General features: G+C 37.3%; 1 protein-coding gene across 3 annotated transcripts in view; it reads right to left on the bottom strand.

Annotated features, from left to right (window-relative positions):
• Positions 1 to 5000: 5000 nt before the first annotated feature.
• Positions 5001 to 17672, bottom strand: part of ST6GALNAC3 (ST6 N-acetylgalactosaminide alpha-2,6-sialyltransferase 3) — a 242545-nt gene continuing 229873 nt past the window's right edge. For 2 of the 3 annotated variants that reach the window (XM_080406939.1, XM_080406940.1), the window contains exons 4-5: positions 14268 to 14375; positions 5001 to 12636 (exon numbers count right to left, since the gene is read on the bottom strand). In XM_080406939.1, the coding sequence (XP_080263065.1) occupies positions 12450 to 12636; positions 14268 to 14375 (295 nt within the window). In that variant the 3' untranslated portion in view covers positions 5001 to 12449. The other variant, XM_080406942.1, reaches the window with a different exon arrangement.

Genomic DNA, 17672 nt, shown 5'->3' with positions numbered 1-17672 from the left:
TTTTGTTCATTCAGAGCCAGCAAGACTAGCTCTGCATGGCAGGGACTTGTGATGTACCATGTAGTCATATCCTGCAAAGTTAGGTGCTGGAGGACTTTCAGTTTCTATACAGTATCTTCAGGGGACATTTGCACAAGTCTCTTCCTAGCTCTGCAGAATTTATACATAGCACAAGGAAGCAGTCAGACTTTTTGCTAAGTGATACCACCATACGTCAAGTGTCTTTCATAAATCAAATCACTAAGATGATGAAGCAGTGCAACTTATAGTGTGTCAGAACAATAAACTGAGTAACTCTTCTGAAGTGCTGACCAAAAAAAGGCAATGTGAGACAAAATGTATTTGATTAGCCTTATTTCAAGGACTGAGCAGTAGCACCTGATGAACTACAGGCACTATAAAATAAGTTGAAGGCAAAGCTGGTCACAGAATGCAGGATAACGTTTTATCCTATCTATTAAACAGGTAAGTCATCAAACCCCATGGTGAGGCAGCTGCAATCCAAACACTGTTGACACTCAGTTTACAAGACATTTGTGATAAGTGCTTATGTTGTAATTAAAAAGCTGTGGAAGTCTACCCAGATGTGTCGTAAGCAGTACCTTATCTCCTCTACGAAGATGAGGACAGACCTCACCTGTCAAAGACAATTAATTTAGATAGCTCTCCTCTGGACAGGAGAAGAGTTAATCAGAAATTCTCTGGTAGACTGCTTTGCTTTTTCCCCGCGAAGAATGCTAGCTGATTGTCATTTAAATCTCCCATAGAAAGATGCAGATATTGATCAATCTTCTGACAAAACAAGCCAGTTCTTAATCTGTTTCATTTTTTTGACAGCTCCTCTGCTCACTTTACATACTGTCTCAGAACCTAGACACTGTTGTTCCCAAATTCTGCCTATTCAAAGGACAGATGGGAGCTGCTAGCCCAGGGACTGGGCTGCCCACAGAGTTCTGGTTTCTTTGTGAGACAATAGAAAGGGCCCAAGCAGATGTGTTACAACAGCCTATATTTTCGTTTGAAAACAGACAGCTTTCCCCCATCTCCAATTCACTCTCATCCTAATTTCAGAATCCTCCAGAGGCAGAATTATTTTTCAAAACAAGGACAGTTAGGGACCATATGTAGCCAAACCAATCTGGGGAAAAGGCTGGAAATACAAAGATGATTGGAAAGACTATTTTTGCAAAGGAAGAGTAGATAACAGTACGATGTTCCTGCACAGCCTGGACTCAAGGTATGTCTTTAAGACTGAACAGACATCCAGTGTCAGAGAGCAAGGATCATCAGTGATTACACATTAAGCATCAGTGATTCTGTTTTGTAGAGGGTTGTCTCACAGATATCAGACAAGTTCAGGGAGCCCTGAATGTTGCTGAAGGAGAAGAATGCCTGCATGATCCTCTAGGATATTATCCTTGGCTGGAAAATGAAAGAAGATAGGAAATAAAAAGGTTCTGAACATGGAGCATCTATCTTTTGATGCAGGTGAAAGGATGGCACAGTTTGGGTGTTCTTCTGTTCAGCAGAAAGGCAAACAGCTTGCTAGGGAAGAGGCTGAAAATGAGTCCTAAAAGGGGAATTGAAAAAAAATCCAAACCCGACCAAACAAAAAGACAAATGAGTCCTCATTCAGGATGAAGTCATAATTACAAAACCAAAACTAATCAAGAATGTAGAAGTAGTCAATTTTCTATAAACAATACTAAAGGGTCCGAGCAAAAAGGAAAGGATTCAGAACTGCCTATTTATAAATTCAGAATAGCTGGTGTTACTGACACTAGATGGAAAGAACTGCATAACTGGAACATTAAAATCAATGGTTATAACTTATTTTGGAAAGATCAAGTAAGGAGAAGAGGAAGAAGAGTGGAACTCTATGGTAAAAAAGACATAGTCTGTTTTCAGGACACTGGCAACTCAGAAGCAAATGATCTCAAATGTAATGGATCAATACTCTAACAGATAAAATACTAGATGGGATAGCAGCTGCTGTCTGCAAATCACCAAATCACAGAAGAGAGCAGGATAACTGGATGCCGTTGCACCTTCTGCAATATGTAGGAGCAAAAAATGTTGCGCTATCATCTGAGATTTCAGTTTGCTTGACATATGCCTAAAGTTTCATGATGCTGGTGCTAAAATGTCTGCAGAATTTTTGAACATTATATATGAAAATTTCTTAAACCCAAAAGGGAAACTCTCAAAAAATTGGAACTTTATGTGATATCTCATCTCACAAATAATGAAAAGAGATCAGATAACTTGAAAAGATAATGAATTATTAGTAGCTATAATGATAGCTTGATTGCTTTTTATGAACATAAAGAGAATGAAGCCCAAACAGTAATACGGATGGTGCAGCTTTTACCAAACTTAAAATTATTGTAAGGGAGAATCAGCTTGGAGAGAGAACAGATCAGTAATTGGAAAATACAAATATTTTATTTAATAGCTAAGCTTTATGTGTTTAAAAAACACCTAGCTCAGAGTTAATGAAAGTCTCTTCATAATTTTAAATCAATGAAATCAAGAAAGAAAGTTGATAACACTGAATATAGAGTAGAAGTAAGGAATTACATAAATAATTCCTCCAATAAGTGTAGCCAAGTTGTAAGGAGAAATTTATGGCCAGAGAATTCAGGACAATATTTTTCAAATACATTAGGAATCCTGACAATGGTACCAGTTCTTTATCAGATTGAAGTGGAAGATTTTCTAAGAGTAATGAAGACAAGAAAGAAGTGTTCAATAAGTATTTGTGTTTGGTATTTAAGGAAAAGATAGACAACTGGTGATGCTCTATGAGGATGATGAACTACCAGGCAACAACCCCCCCCCAAAAAAAAAAAAAAAAAACAACCAACCCAAAAAACATTGAATGGAAGCCACTGAAGTAAGAAATATTTGCAAAGATAAGTCTGGATAACTTGTATCCAAGAGTTTTTAAAGAGTTGACAGAGGAATCTCTATTGTTATTACTGTTTTTTGCTAAATCCTGGAACAATTGGGGAAGTTCCAGAAAGCTGGAATAAAACTTATGTTGTGCTAATATTTAAGAAGGATAAACTTAATGACCTAGATAATTACAGTCCTGTCAGTCTGAAATTGATCTGGAGCAAAGTAATGGAATGCCTGACAGGGGACTCAATTACTGACTAATTAAAGAGCAGAAATATGGTAAATGCCAATCTAAGTGCAATATGGAAAACAGATACTGTCAAACACAATTGCTGTCTTTTTTTCCAATTGTGACTACAAGCAAAACACAACTCTGTTGATATACTTTGATTCTATATGACATGTGATGTGGTATTCACGACATTTGCGTTGAGAAACCATGATAATACAAAATTGACCTGTCACACATTAAATGAATGGAAAACAGGTTAACTGACATTTCAAAATGTGAATTTAAATGGGGAATGATCACAGAACAGGTATTCTGCTGGGATAGCTTCCTGGGCATACTCTAGTTAACATTTTTATAAACAATTTGGAAGAAAACCCAACAGTTTGTAGAAGACTCAGTCATTAAGGAAGAAGTTGGTAATGAAAAGATCACTGAGACTAGTTGACAAGGATTACGGGGTGATCTGGTGCAAGCTAATAAAATAAGATGCAAATGTAAATCCACAAGAACGAAAATTTCAGGGGGATAGGCTGGCTATTCTACAAGGGTTTGAAAAGGTCTAAGGGGGGATAGATCAACAATTAAACTATTTTTTTTACCTGAGTATCTGGTTCTATGACAAATAATCAAATAAATTCATATTCATATCCCATGCCATTACTATTAAGTATGAATGTACTCCAAGACTAATATACAAACCCAACTGTCCTGCATGGAAAAAGGATGAAATAAATCCATATTACATCATGCTATTAATATGCATTCACAGCTCACTCTGTAATGGTTCTGAAAGGAACATTATGGTAAATTCAGAGTATGTCTGAAAAATAACACACAAATTCTTAACAAGCCCCGTGGCAGCATATCAAATTTGAAGGACCCTCAAAGCTGAGCATGTGAATAGCATTTCTTTCCTTCATTTAGTTTTAGTCTTACCACAGAAATTCTTTTTCCTTCCCCTCATTGTGGTGGCTGACAAAATAGCCCAGATCGTAAGGAAACAAAACTCTGTGCCATGAGCACCTGAGCAGCAGACTCCGGCCCAGAATTAGATGGTAATGGTCACTGCAGTATAAATGTCAGTACTGACAAACACACCTGGAATCTGCAGTCCTTTCACAAAGCCAGTTAGTCTTTATGTGTTTAATTCAGCACATACAGACCAAGTTGAAATGTATACATTGAAGCCTGTTGCTTTTTAAGCATGTTCTTAGCTGGACAATAAAACAGGAAAACTAGAGGCTAGTTAGAGGCTAAAGGAGTCTTAGTTCCTTTCCTTTCTTAGCATCATAGGGTCCACTGCATGATGGAAGAGAAGTTCTGTAGGTCCTCCCAATACCCTTGTAAGCATCGTACCTGCAGGTCGAGGTTTGCACCTCCTCAGGAAATGTGATCTTTCCCACAGCCCTTCAGTCTTACACAGCGCTCTCAAGCATGTGCTGAGTGTCCACTCCTGGGGGTTCCAGTGACTTGACTTCTGAGAGTGCTATGCTCTGAGACTGCTTGAAGGATCTACCCTTTTGGATATGACCCAATGTACCTTTCCTACAAATCTCTGTTTCTGTGTGCATGTGTGCATGCAATGCATGTTTTAACAAGCAGAAATTAAAACATGAGCTATCGTAAGTGTAGGTTTTGTGGCTGAGTTTAGCCAACATTACTTTTAGGATAGATGCCTTAAAATGTCTTTAAAGTCAATTAAGAAATAATTTAGGCATAGTTTATGTTTGTGTGCAGCAGATTATAATACTTCCTAGAACATAGATCTTTGAGTTCAGTGAACTGTCAGGTATTAATATAGTGGCATATACATAAATAAGAATAAAGGTTTTTTAGCACAAAATCTTGTATAAATTATGTCAGACAATTGGCAAATCTTACACATTTATTCATATTTTAAAATAACCCAGGCACAATTTTGGAAGTACATAGAAGCACATTCTCCAAATGGGAGCAAAAACTAAGTAGCACATAGCAAGAAAACACATGGCAGAACATCTAAAATAAGTATAAATAGTATGAAAGTTTTCTAAGTCTACAGAATATTATTATGAATATTATGAATATACTTGTCAGCATTACAAAAAGGCAACCAAAGAATACATGTAATAAATAGCGTAACATGAACTTTCTAAGTAAGTTTATGTTAGCAGCATATAGTAGCAACTGTCTAAGAACAGAAGAATGCTTGGACACTGTATGTACATGCACACATGCATATGTACACACATACATCTGGAAGGCCACGAGAACAAAAATAACCTGGGAAAGTGATGAAGGGATTTTTTTATATGTGATTTGGTATATAAAAAACATCCAACATGTTAATGATAATATCACATCCAAAAGTGGAATTAACTCTTCATCAAGCTAAGCACTTTCCACGCTGTACCCGTGATGGATTACTCCATTTTATACCACATTCCTGATTTATGGAGCATCTTTGGATGCTAATTTTAGGAGGATTTAGGAGCCCTTGACTCCCATGATCTGACAGAAGGAATCAGATCTCAGATTTGAAGGAAAAATGCCTATGCAAAAAGTACCCATGCAAAGCCTGAGACGGGAAAAAAAAAAAACCAAGAAAATGCTTCTATCTAGCCAAAAGATGGGCTAGCAGAAATTTCACTTTCCTGTGGGGCAGTCCAGTACAGTGGCCTCACTTAACAAGCTTTAATTTGAATGATGGAGTGGTCCTGAGGATGTGAACTAGATTCCCTTTGGATGAAACTAAAAGATGTGCTCCAGTCACTAGTGGCATTCAACCCATGGGACCAAACTAGAGATGGTGCAGGGTGTGGAGATCAGGTCCTTAGCACCAACAGTGTCAGGCTACAGATCTGACCCAGCTGAGCTACTACCTCACTAATGTAAACATAAGCTTTGGAAATACACAAAATAAACATGAATCAAAAAGTACTATAACCTATATTTATCATGTAGAATAGTCTTATTTGTTATTACTTGCCACTATCTGGAAAAAAAGACTTTACTATAGACACTTTTTGTGTTTGCATATGTGTTTGAGGGGATAGATGAATAGCCAAAAAAGCAGTGAGTACATAATTTTTTTTTTTCCTCTGGCCATCCTCAGAAATACTATTTTCAGCAGCAACAATATGAAAAAACTACAGGCATCTCAGCCAATCTTCTACATGTGCAGTTCCCGTTAAGAAGATACTCCTATAAATGCCAAAAATTTGTGATCACTGCCCTGCTAACATCTTAACACTGTGTCAATAAAGTAATTAGCAATGTTACACTTAGATGTGAGATTTCTTTATAACAGAACATAGAATTGTGATTTTGAGCATTAGAGTAGGTTCACAAAAGCAAGTTTAACTATTTCTGATATTCCAGTGAAAATATGTCAAATTTAGTAAACATTTCCTGACTGGTTTCAACAATTTATTTGCTGCCAGCTTCTAATGGCACTTACAGAGGTCCAGGAAAGTGCTCTGGGCAACACATGATAAGAGAGAAAGAAAAAGCACTACTTCCACTGCTTAAACTAAGTTTACACTCAATTTACATTATTTATTATAGTGCGAGAATAAATTGTGTAACATGCCATCATGCATAATACATGGTAAGAACATGCATTAGTTCAAGTTTATGGTCTCTTTATGGCCAGTAAATCAGAACAGCAGTGGCAAATGCTGACAGCTGCGTATCTTGAGGAATTCCCAGAAACAGCAGCAAGCAATGCAAAAAAGACACAAAACCAGCTGTTTAACACACTCATAAAATGGTGACTCTTTGTGAGTTAATCACAAAAACAATAAAAAAACCCAGTGATATCTTTCCCACCACATTCAAAGAAAATGAGTTCAGCACCTGAGGTGAAACCATGCCTGAAGCAAGATCATTCTGCTACCTAGAGAGCATCCCTGCTCTGATACCTGTCACTCCTCACGCCTAGGTTAGCATCACTGCTCCCCTGGCCCCACAGAAGGGGACGACAGGGCAGACTTTGTGCACATCACAGGCTGCATAAATCAGCTGGAGAATATGCTTCATCCAATGGAGCTGGAAAGGGCTGTGGCTGGGTGGGGAGCCTACAAAAGCTGAAGCAGCAAGCCCAGGTATGCCATGCAGGTTATTATGGCTTCCACAGAAGCCCTTTCTTTCAATGGAGAGAGGCCTCTTTCTTCTTCAGCCCCTTTCTGGAGGGTTTGCCTAGGAAACTCTAATCCAGAATAGACACATGAAGCTTCTGTAGATTATGCAATACAAGGTGTACAATACCCTTGCTTTTCTCTGTGTCATTAGCTATACATCACAGTAATAGCCAGAAAAAATAGATGTGAATCTGGTGGTTGATTATTTACCATATCATTCTTCACTCCCCCATGGTTAAGTCACATCCCTGTGTGTCCTCTCAGGAAAGAAGGAACAGAATGAGACACATCTGCTGAAAATGAAACACTTTGTCGTCAAAATAACTACACCTAGTCAGGAAAAACAGGACTTTTTAAGTAAATATATGACTCTCTGTTGTATGCAGTACATCACAATGCCCACAGACAGCTCCCGTGTGATTCTTTGGCATTAACACAGAGTTTCAGTCTTGTGGGTACCCTATGGTTCGTCATAAACAAACCCCAAACTTGCTCAAGTCCAACTAAAAAATAAACTATTTCTGAGATACATGCAGAAAAAATATGTCAGCAAAATATAAGTATCAATAATCAGAGTGCTTCTGATTTTCTACCTACTAAGGATACCATCCAGTTATAATTAATGAGTGATTACTTATTTAATTCTTACTTACTAGACATGTCCTCTGGTTGAGCATCTGTACTCTGCTGCCAGCTGTCTTTGCATGGGGTCCTACTTTTGTTCAGCCCATGAGCAGATAAACAAAGACCATCTGCATCAGCCATCCAAGTGTTGGATGGGCTCCTCTTTATTAACTATGTAATGTGTTATGTGCACATGGTACTTCTCAGACAAACCACTGCTTACCTTAGTGCCCAAGAGTGCAAAGATTTACTGGGATGGGTGCTGTGTTCATGAACTGGCCAAAGTGATTTCCATTAATTTTGAATCGAGTCCTCAGAGATTCCTAAATCAGTGAGTCTTCAGGTAATTTGTGTCAGGCTGACTTCTTCATCCCTGGTGCTGTTTACACAGAAATCTTTAGCAACACAGAATTTTCCTCTATTTTTTTCCTGTAAAGGGCATATTTTCCCATTGCTGGTAATTCCTACTGGAGAGAGGACAATAGTTTTACACAGGAGCTAAACACATTTGAAGAAATTAGATACTTCAGTGAAGTATTTCCAGAAGAGATTAATGGGTACTCCTCTCCTGGAGCCCTTTAGGGGCATTTTTTAGAAGTTGGAACACCATCTGCTCCTAAGTAGAGCTCTTCCTCAGTCCTTCCTGCTTACTGATGTAACTGATACAAACAGTCTGCAGATGGAGCCTCCCAGCCCAGATGGAAAGGGAATTTGGCTGGATACATAGACTATTTTTTTTTTTTCTGTGAAGAGGCCTTGTTATAAGCAGAGGCATGCGCTCTGGACATCTAGTGGGGATGAAAAAGTTGGGATTATGTCTGCTGTGTCTGTTTGGAAAAACAAAACCCATTTTTTATGTTACTTAGTTAATTACCTGTGAATTAGTAATTAGCCAGTCAAAAAGATTTTGTTTTTTTCCTTAGGAAAATTTCTGCTCCTATTTAATTATTTTTTCCTTGAAAAAAATATCAGATGGTAATGCAACATAAAACATAAAGTGTATTAAAATTTAAACATTTATTAGTACCAAGCCTACAGCAACCCAAACAATATGTGATTTTTTTTCCCCCTTCAAAATGGGTATTTTAAAAGAAATAACTGTATTATAAAAGAAAAACATTGGTGACTACTTAGCTGGCTGATGGAAAAAAAATGCCAAATTATTCGTGAGTTTTCTTCTGTTAGCAGTAATATGCAGATCTATTTTGAAAACCTCAGGTAAACTCCCTGCCTGTTTTATAAATGAGTAGTTGATTTAACTAGGACTGTTTGAATGAATAAGCAGTTAGGGTCTGATTACATTCAGGTGAACTGTAGCAGGGTTTATTTTAAAGAATTAACAAATGATTCTCAGCTGATGTCTTAACTGATGTCAGAGGTGAATCATCAAGGTCTCTTACTACACAACCAAGTACTGAGATTCTTTCTTCAGTACCACAGTGCTGATCTTTAACAGATTTCAGCAGTTATTTCTTTGTAGAATCATCTTTAACACAGTGGTCACAGTTCCTTACTCATATAATAAAAATCATGCAAATATGTGTTTAGTTTATACTAAAGACGGGCTCATTTAAATAAGGGAACTGATGTTCATTTACTCAAGTGTGAATGAAGTCTGCTGCAATGTTTCTAAAAGTGGATCTGCTCTTACTGTGGATCCAAGCAGAGAGCAACACTTTTATTTTGCTCTGTGACAACTGCACTCTAATGATGTTCTCAATTTTGCTGCACATTTAGCTGTTCTTAGAGCTGTATTTTTCTTAGCTACCCTTTGCATGAGATATTGTTTCATACAGCATGTAAGCAGCTCTACAAGAAGCTTCAGTATGAAGCACAGATTTTACAACAGATTTATGGTGATTTGGCAAGTCTTAATTATCTTAAAAACTTTCTCAGACTTAAAAGCTGCCTTGCGTGTGAACACAATTCAGGCAGAATCCTTATGCTGTGTTTGCTGGGTAGAAAGACTCTGCTTCATAAGGCCACCTCTCATGCAAGCTTGTCCAGCCCAACTGCACTTTCATGTGCAGCACTTTTACAGTACCCTTCTATTAACCCAAAGACCTTCTAAATACGGTTCAATTTGACTGATGTTCTTTTCAGCTCCTCTTCCCACAAGGGAGCCATGGGTTTTCCCAGGGTGCCCTGTACAATGTGTGTGGAACATTCTCCCTATTTCTGCATGTTCTGCATTCTTCAAATCCTGCATTAGAATTTTTTTTTATTAGCTTTCCATCTATCCAGCCATCCATCTCAGCTGAAGAGATGCATATGCATATGGTGATAAATCTAGCTCACTGTATTTTGCTATTACAACTCTTCATCCATCCATGACCCTTCCCCTTCTTGATTTCATTCTATGCTATATTAGCCTACGATTGATTTTAAACTCCAGGGACAAGAAGCAGCCACTTCAAATTATGTGTATATTATAGCATAGCCTGTAGCCTTCAGAAACTTTGGGCACCTCTTCAGCAAGGCATTATACAAATAGATTGCAAATGAGAACATCCATCTCAAGAGCTTACAAGAAAGTCAGTCAAGACAGGGAGTAGGAAAATATTATTGTTCTTCTTTACCAAACAGGAAGGTGAGATATCAAGTCACACCAGAAGTCTGGGAAAGAGCTTGTATATGAATATAGACGTTTATCCAGGATCATAAGCATAGCTCCAGCCTTTGTCTGACAACCAGCATGAACACTTACAGCCCTAAAGTAAGCAGTGAAAGCTGAGCTATATTAAAAATAAAACCAGAAAGCTGCATTTACAGTAGAAAATAGAAGAGACAAGAGAGATGATACCCTGGAATTATCTACCAACAGGAACAAGAAACCAATGATCAGGAGATGGAACACTAAGAGTTGCAGCTGCTAATGAGAGAATATATATGCCATGAACATATAAAATATAAAATTATATATACAAATTTACAATAGGAAATAGTCAGTATACAAATACTTACATGTAAAAATAGCTTTTTCCTTTCCCTTTTTCATGATTTACAAAAGCATACAAAGTTTCCTGTTAGTTAATGTTTAAGTAGTGTGAGTAAACCCTGTGTGTCATGTTCCACACATAATTCTTTCAAGTGTTCACAGTATTGGCTATTACAGTGTTGAATCTGACATTCTAGATATTAAAATATTTGTAGGACACATTCTAAACTTAAAGCATTAATTTAAATACAGTTTAAAGAAAACTCACATGTGTAGTTGAATTATGGTCATATTACAAATGAGTCTGCTGCAGTTGAAAACTTTCTGTGAGAGTAAGCTTGGAAATCTGTATTTCAACTAGAGATGAGTATATTTTATAATTCTTGAACTGCCCCTTGATGTGCAGATAATACTGTGAGGTGGTGATTTCTTTCAACTCCATCTAAAGCAATACAAGCTGAGAGAGCTCAATATTACATGTTATCCTCAGCAGGAATGTGGATGCCACCAGAACAATTTGCCACCAGATTTGGACACGCTGCCACTTTCTTCAAATACCCAACAGACAAGAATAAATGACAAGCACCCCTGTTCCTGTGTTAAGAATAAATGCTCTGTCGCATTCTTCCTCAGGGAAGTGCTTTATGGACTTAAATTAATCCTCACAACTCCCTTGTGAGGTAGATAGATACTGTCCTGCTTTTAAAGATGGAGAAAGTAGAGATTTAAAATTAAAATGTTAGGATGGTTGCATGGGAAATGCTGTCAAAGTACTGGGATTTAGATGTTGGAGCAGCTCAAAGGCACAACTGGAATAAATGGAGATGTTTGTGAGACAGATCTACACTAACCAGCTTGGGTACTGATCGTAGGCTTGGTTCAGCATAGGCTGCAAAACAGTCTTTGCCAAGTGCCATGCTGCTGGAGCTAAACTGTGGTATAACAGCCTCAAAAAGTACAAAACACATCGTTCAAGATGATGCAGCCTGAACAGGGTGGAAGGGAGCTGCATTTCAGAAGTTATCAATTAATCAGGAGCCTTGAGTAAATGATATCTTCTCATGCAGAAGTTATGTGCAGTTCAAGAACCATGTCTAGCTCATCTCTAATTTTACCATATACGCAAGTGCTCACATGTATCAATGTATTCAGATGGTTTTTAAAATTTACTCACTCACAGACCTTGGAGGTCTGTATTTTTCCTTGTATATCTTGTGGAAAAATTCTACTAATACTGCAAATGGAACTAGTGCTGCAGTACTGCAAATGAGCTACAAATACTAATTTTAATTAATTAAAATGATGGACCAGTTTTAAAGGACCACCATGTTCTCTGTGTGCACCTGTATATGCAGGAAATCTCATCTGTCTTTAACTGCTACTGCATTGAAGTAAAATCCAGTTAAAGTATAAAGTGCATTGTGTGGAGTAAAACCCTAAGAAATAACAATGTATCTACCTTCCACAGATGATTAATTTTGCTTAACAGCTGAACCATCACCATCTTTGTCTTCTTTCAGTTTTTAGTTTAGTGTTACCTAGGCTGAGAAAGGCCAGCTGGGTGTAAGCAAAATTACTGTAAACTGAGACATTTTTGTAATATGCTGTTAAGGGAGAGTTAAGAAAACCAGTATCAGGACACTGTCCAGTTGGGGTGTGTAAATATTATTGTATGCTTCTTGGACCATTTAGCAAACACTTTCTTTTCTGTGATAAACCTATGGCCTCCATATGGAGCATTTTCATGCAGAAAGTATTCCTCACACTCATCTCTTCCTGGCTCGTAATAGTGGTAGGGAACTTTACGAAAGCCTTCTGACCTGGGGGAAAAAAAAAAGATACACTTCAGTATTATTTCCAAGAAAAACATTAATATATACTGCACCTGAATTATCTGCAATCCTTTCCACGTGTCAGCATGTGAGCTCCTTTGCTAAATTATATATGGGCTTTCATTACTGCACGATTTCTATGAATTTTCCTGCAGAAAATGAAGTTAAGAGTATCTCAACATACACTGATCTTATCAGTCAGTAAGAAGCTGATGGGCTGGCTCTTATGGGGACTGCACACTTTGTTTAACCTGGGAGAACTCAGTCCATGAGGCTCCATCCTTAAGCAGTCTTCTCATTGGATAGTCCCAGCTGTTGAAACTGGTTCTTGAACTGGCTGAACAAGGCACTTACAAGAATAATACACATTATAAGTAGGTAATGCAGTCAGTATTGCAGCTTTCAGGAAACCCATCCTTCTCTGTTGCCAACAGACCGAAGTGCTATCATGCTGTTCACTGGTTTTACATCAGGGCTATGCAATGCCAGCCTGACTGAACTCTGTGAGGACAACTTTAGTCCTGTCACCCCTCATCTCAGGGCGTCTACTGTGTTTTCATAAACAAAGAACAGCATATGTTCGTTCCATCTGGATGACTCAATCAGTGAGATTGCAAGTTCTAAAAAATCAGCCTTTAATGTTAAGATACCCTAATTAAACAGCTGTGACTCAAATTCCTTTTCTTTTTTTTTTTTCTTTTTTTCTTTTTTTTTTTTTTCTCTCTTTTGTTTAGGGTCTTCCGGTAATGAGTCCCATACTGAAGTAACACAGAATGTGTAGTGAGGGTCTGCACAAAGGCTTTACTCCAGGACCTGAGGACCCACTTGGACTGGTTACATGCAGGACTTGAAACAACCAAGGTACAGAAGAATAGGTTTGCACTAGCATCATACATTGTTTATGACATTTCCTGCTTTTCTGAATGAGAAATAGTTACATTTTATGTTTTTCTACCATACACTGCAGATTAAAGCATTTAATTTGGACTTTCAAAAATCGTGTTTAGAGTTATACTTCTGACAATAGGATTAATTCATTGTAACTGTAAGTTCACTAACAGTAGTTGGTTGGAATTTATGTCAGTTTACCGTGATAAAGCTCACAGAACTTGTTTTATTATCTAATTAGAAACCCCTTACCACTCAAAGCAAGCCATATATAACCTAGAAAGTTCCAGTAGCTTGCTCCATCGTGGTGAAATGTAATTTCAAGTAACTACTCTGGGCTAATCAGTTTCTTTCATTTCCAGGTATATTTGGTATTCAGAGAACCTGTATATTTGTATTTCTTCTCTAGATTTGTTTTAACAGTAGAAGTAAGTATATTTTGTCAGAAAAGTATGAACATACCTTGTTTCCAGCTAATTCAGAAATTGCAAAAGATCTTGGATTAAAAAAAGTTCCTTATGACATTTGATGTTAGATTTTTGTAAATTTTTTTATCTACAGCAGATGCCATATTAGGACTAAATATGCAGACAATAGTGTCACATCAACGCAAAACACTGGGAAATGACCTCGTGATCCATTTTTTGAATTTATGATGGTGAAATCAATTGTGAAATTTTGGCAAGACATCAGAGTTGTAGATGCATGAAAATAATTTCCTGTGATCTTACTTGCAGTAGGTGTCATTTATCATCCCATAGACGTGAATTCCATAGCAGGCATCCATAGCCAAAATTAAGGTAAACCAACCCGTACTCAGATACGAACCTGACTGGACTCTGCAAAAATACAACACACACGAAACAAATTGCAATGAGAAATTATCAACATTTTATCAAAGAAATATAAACTATTACCTGGGACAAAAGGCATTAAGCAACTTGACAATCTGTCAAAAACCATACAATTATTTTGAATTATAGATATCCTCTCATTCTTCCCAGCTGGGGGCCTCAAGCTATTGTCCACAGAATAAATACCACATTAAATATCTGAATCAAACAATGCATCTCCCATTAGACAGAAAATAATCTGTTTTTACATCCAAAAGATAGTGATTGGTAAAGTGTGTAAAATGAATTCACCAGAAAGCAAACTACTGGCACAGTTTGTGCTGTGTGCATGTAAGTACGCACCATCATCTTCTGTGGGAAAAATCTTAATCTGTAGTGGGCTATCTTCAGCTTGAAAATTCACACAGTAAGGAAACTTTTAAGGACATTTTGGCAGAAAACCAACTAATTCAAGGCTTTGAAAACCAAAATTCTGTGCATATCTCTTTACATAAGTCTGTGTTATCATTCCTTAAGATAACATAACAGAGAGAAAAACACAAGAGGACAGTGCCCAGATTGATAACCTTTCCTCAAATAGCCAGTTGCATTAAATCAGTCCAAAAGTATTACCTATGTGAGTGAGAACAAATGACACATGTAAGGATTTGGCTCACACATTGGCTATGTGAGCAAATGCATGCTTTGTTAAGTACAGACCAAATCCTGTTCACTCTACTAATGCAAGTGTTACCAGTGGGGGACTAGGAGTCAACAGAGCTACCCATGTAATCTGGACAAGCAAGACTTACTGCTTTAAAGCCTCCTAAGTAATAAGACCAGACCTAGCCCTCACTACTTACAAACTGGTTGAAGTCCAGCTTTGTGCATGTATTGGTTTCAGTTTGGCTGAAACCAATGAAAATAATGGCTTTAAAATTAAAAATAACTTGTCCAATTTTGAAAGAAAGGTATCACAAAAGTCATAAAAACATCTTAATAGAGCGCAACTTCAGTTCAGTTTGAGAGAGTCAGGTGTGAAGGAGAGGAGGGGATAATTTAGCTTTATGCCACATACTTTAGCTCTTAGCTTTTGGGTACAGCAGGGAGCAGTTTGTTCTCCATCATAAGTTAAATTAGCCTAAGTTTTGCACACAATTATGTTTTGCTGCAAAAGAACTCCCAAGTAGGCCTATGTGTGAATCAGTTATCCTCATCACCAAAATCTTCTTAAACATTTTCATCTTAGGGTAGGAATAAAGCTTTCATGTGGGAAAAAACAAATCGTACAGCAACATATCCAGCCTATAACCCCCAAATTTGCTACGAGACAGAACCAACCCCAGGTGTTTCTTCTTGGTTCAGAGCGAGAACATACTCCTGCCTCCTAGGTAAATCTGCCAATCAGTGGCTTTTGGCTCAGATTCTGTGTTACTTCCTTGTTCTTTCTTGTTGAAGTTTGACTAAATACTATGCTAATTAAGATGATGGGTGAAAAAGTAGTTGTACAACCTTTATAATGACATTTACCTGACACATACAGGACTGAGATTCAAATTCCTTCTCTGATGACTACTTTTTATTTTGGATAGTAGAAAAGCTCCAAGATCTTTACATTCCTAAAGAAACTCCAGTACACTTCAGTTTAAACAAATCTCTCTTTTTTTTTCCAGTGAAAAACAATTACTTCAACTCTCAGAGAGTTTTATTGTACTCAAGAACACTGAAAGTAGTTTGAATTACATCATCTTTTCCTTGCCCATGTCTATCATCTTTCATGGGTTAGCTGGTGTGAACTTCTATGCCTATCTTTCCCTTTCCTTGGAGAAACTCCTAGTTATCTGTTTAGCTGCTTTTGTAAAGGACCATTCTGGAAACAATAAATAAAGAGGTCACTTAACACAGAAGAATAACAAGTGGGAGCAAAAGGCAGAGTGTCAAATACTTGTGTTTCATTAGGTGGACACCAACTATAATTGTGCTTCTTCACTTGACACCTTTATGGCCATGAAACTGTACACCTGTTCATCTGACCCGTTAGGATCGTTTCTTCAAACAGAATGTTCTGCTACTGTCTAGCAAAGAGAATTCCCAATCTGATTCATGTTATTTCAGAGTAACATTCTGCGACGATAAAAAGCTGCACTGCTTCTAACTTGCTTTCTGCTCTTGCACCAGAAGAACACTAGCCTTGAGCTTTAAAAGCCATTTAGAATCATAATAACCATTTATAAGAACACTATGAAGATCAGGACCCTTCCGATAATGAAGGTTTATTGGAGAGTACTATATTGACAGTAGCATCTGAAATTTGTTATACTCAGGAGGAAAAAGGAATTTTAAAAAAGAATTAATCAATATTTCATGTCTTGTTTTAATACCATTGGACCTTAGTCCTCTCATCTATATACTACACTGGCAGGATAAATAAAAACAGCAGACTGAGTTCCCAGATACCTTCCCTGGGAGATGAAGTACATGACAGAATACAGATTATATACTTTAAAACAAAGCACTTACATTCTTCCCATTTTTTCCTCTGAAGATACGTAAGAATACAAGGGAATATACTTAAGCTGTAGGGATTCTGGATGATTTGGTAACACCTTAGAACTCAATCTGATACTGTAAACATACTTTCAACATTCTAATGAAAGTAATATTAGAAATGTGAAAACAATTTTAGCTGTCCCTAAAAAGTCATAAATCTCTGAATACGTTTTAAGATATCATCCCATAAAACTGTAGAGCAAAGCAATGTCTCGGCCCTTGTTATTATGCTAACACTGTGCACTCAATTTCGTTCTCTACAGGAGAGTTTTACATGTTTTTTGGCCAAGGCTTTTTTGAGACAGAGTTCTTGTTGCTGCAATTGCATTCAAATTTCAAATTTTACACGCTGAAAAGAATCCTCCCTTTATGTGTAGCATAAGACTGTGTTACTAAACAAATCTGAGAAAAGGAGGACATTAATGCCAAAATAGGGAAAACAGGGGTTTGTTAAACATCATCCCTAGAACTGCTATAGGCAAATCTATTGCAATATACATGTGTGCAGCAAATCCAGAATTGTTCCCTATGGCTCCCAGTGACTTTTCCTGATACTCTAAAATTAATGGGGCACCAGATCTAGGCAGGAAACAACTCAGGAGAAAATAATGCAGTATTTATCAAAAAATGCATTTAAAAAGATGGTTTTGCTTTCAAACCATGATTAACAGCTGGATGCAGCAATAAAAAGGCAATGCTCACAAAAAAGTTACTTTGTTTATCTTGAAAATGTAAGCTTATTTTGCATACTTC

This window comes from Falco punctatus, assembly GCF_963210335.1.
Source record: "Falco punctatus genome assembly, chromosome: 11".
NCBI classification, from domain to species: domain Eukaryota; kingdom Metazoa; phylum Chordata; class Aves; order Falconiformes; family Falconidae; genus Falco; species Falco punctatus.
The sequence above is the reverse complement of the archived record's forward strand: the minus strand, read 5'-3'. Positions and strand labels throughout refer to the sequence as shown.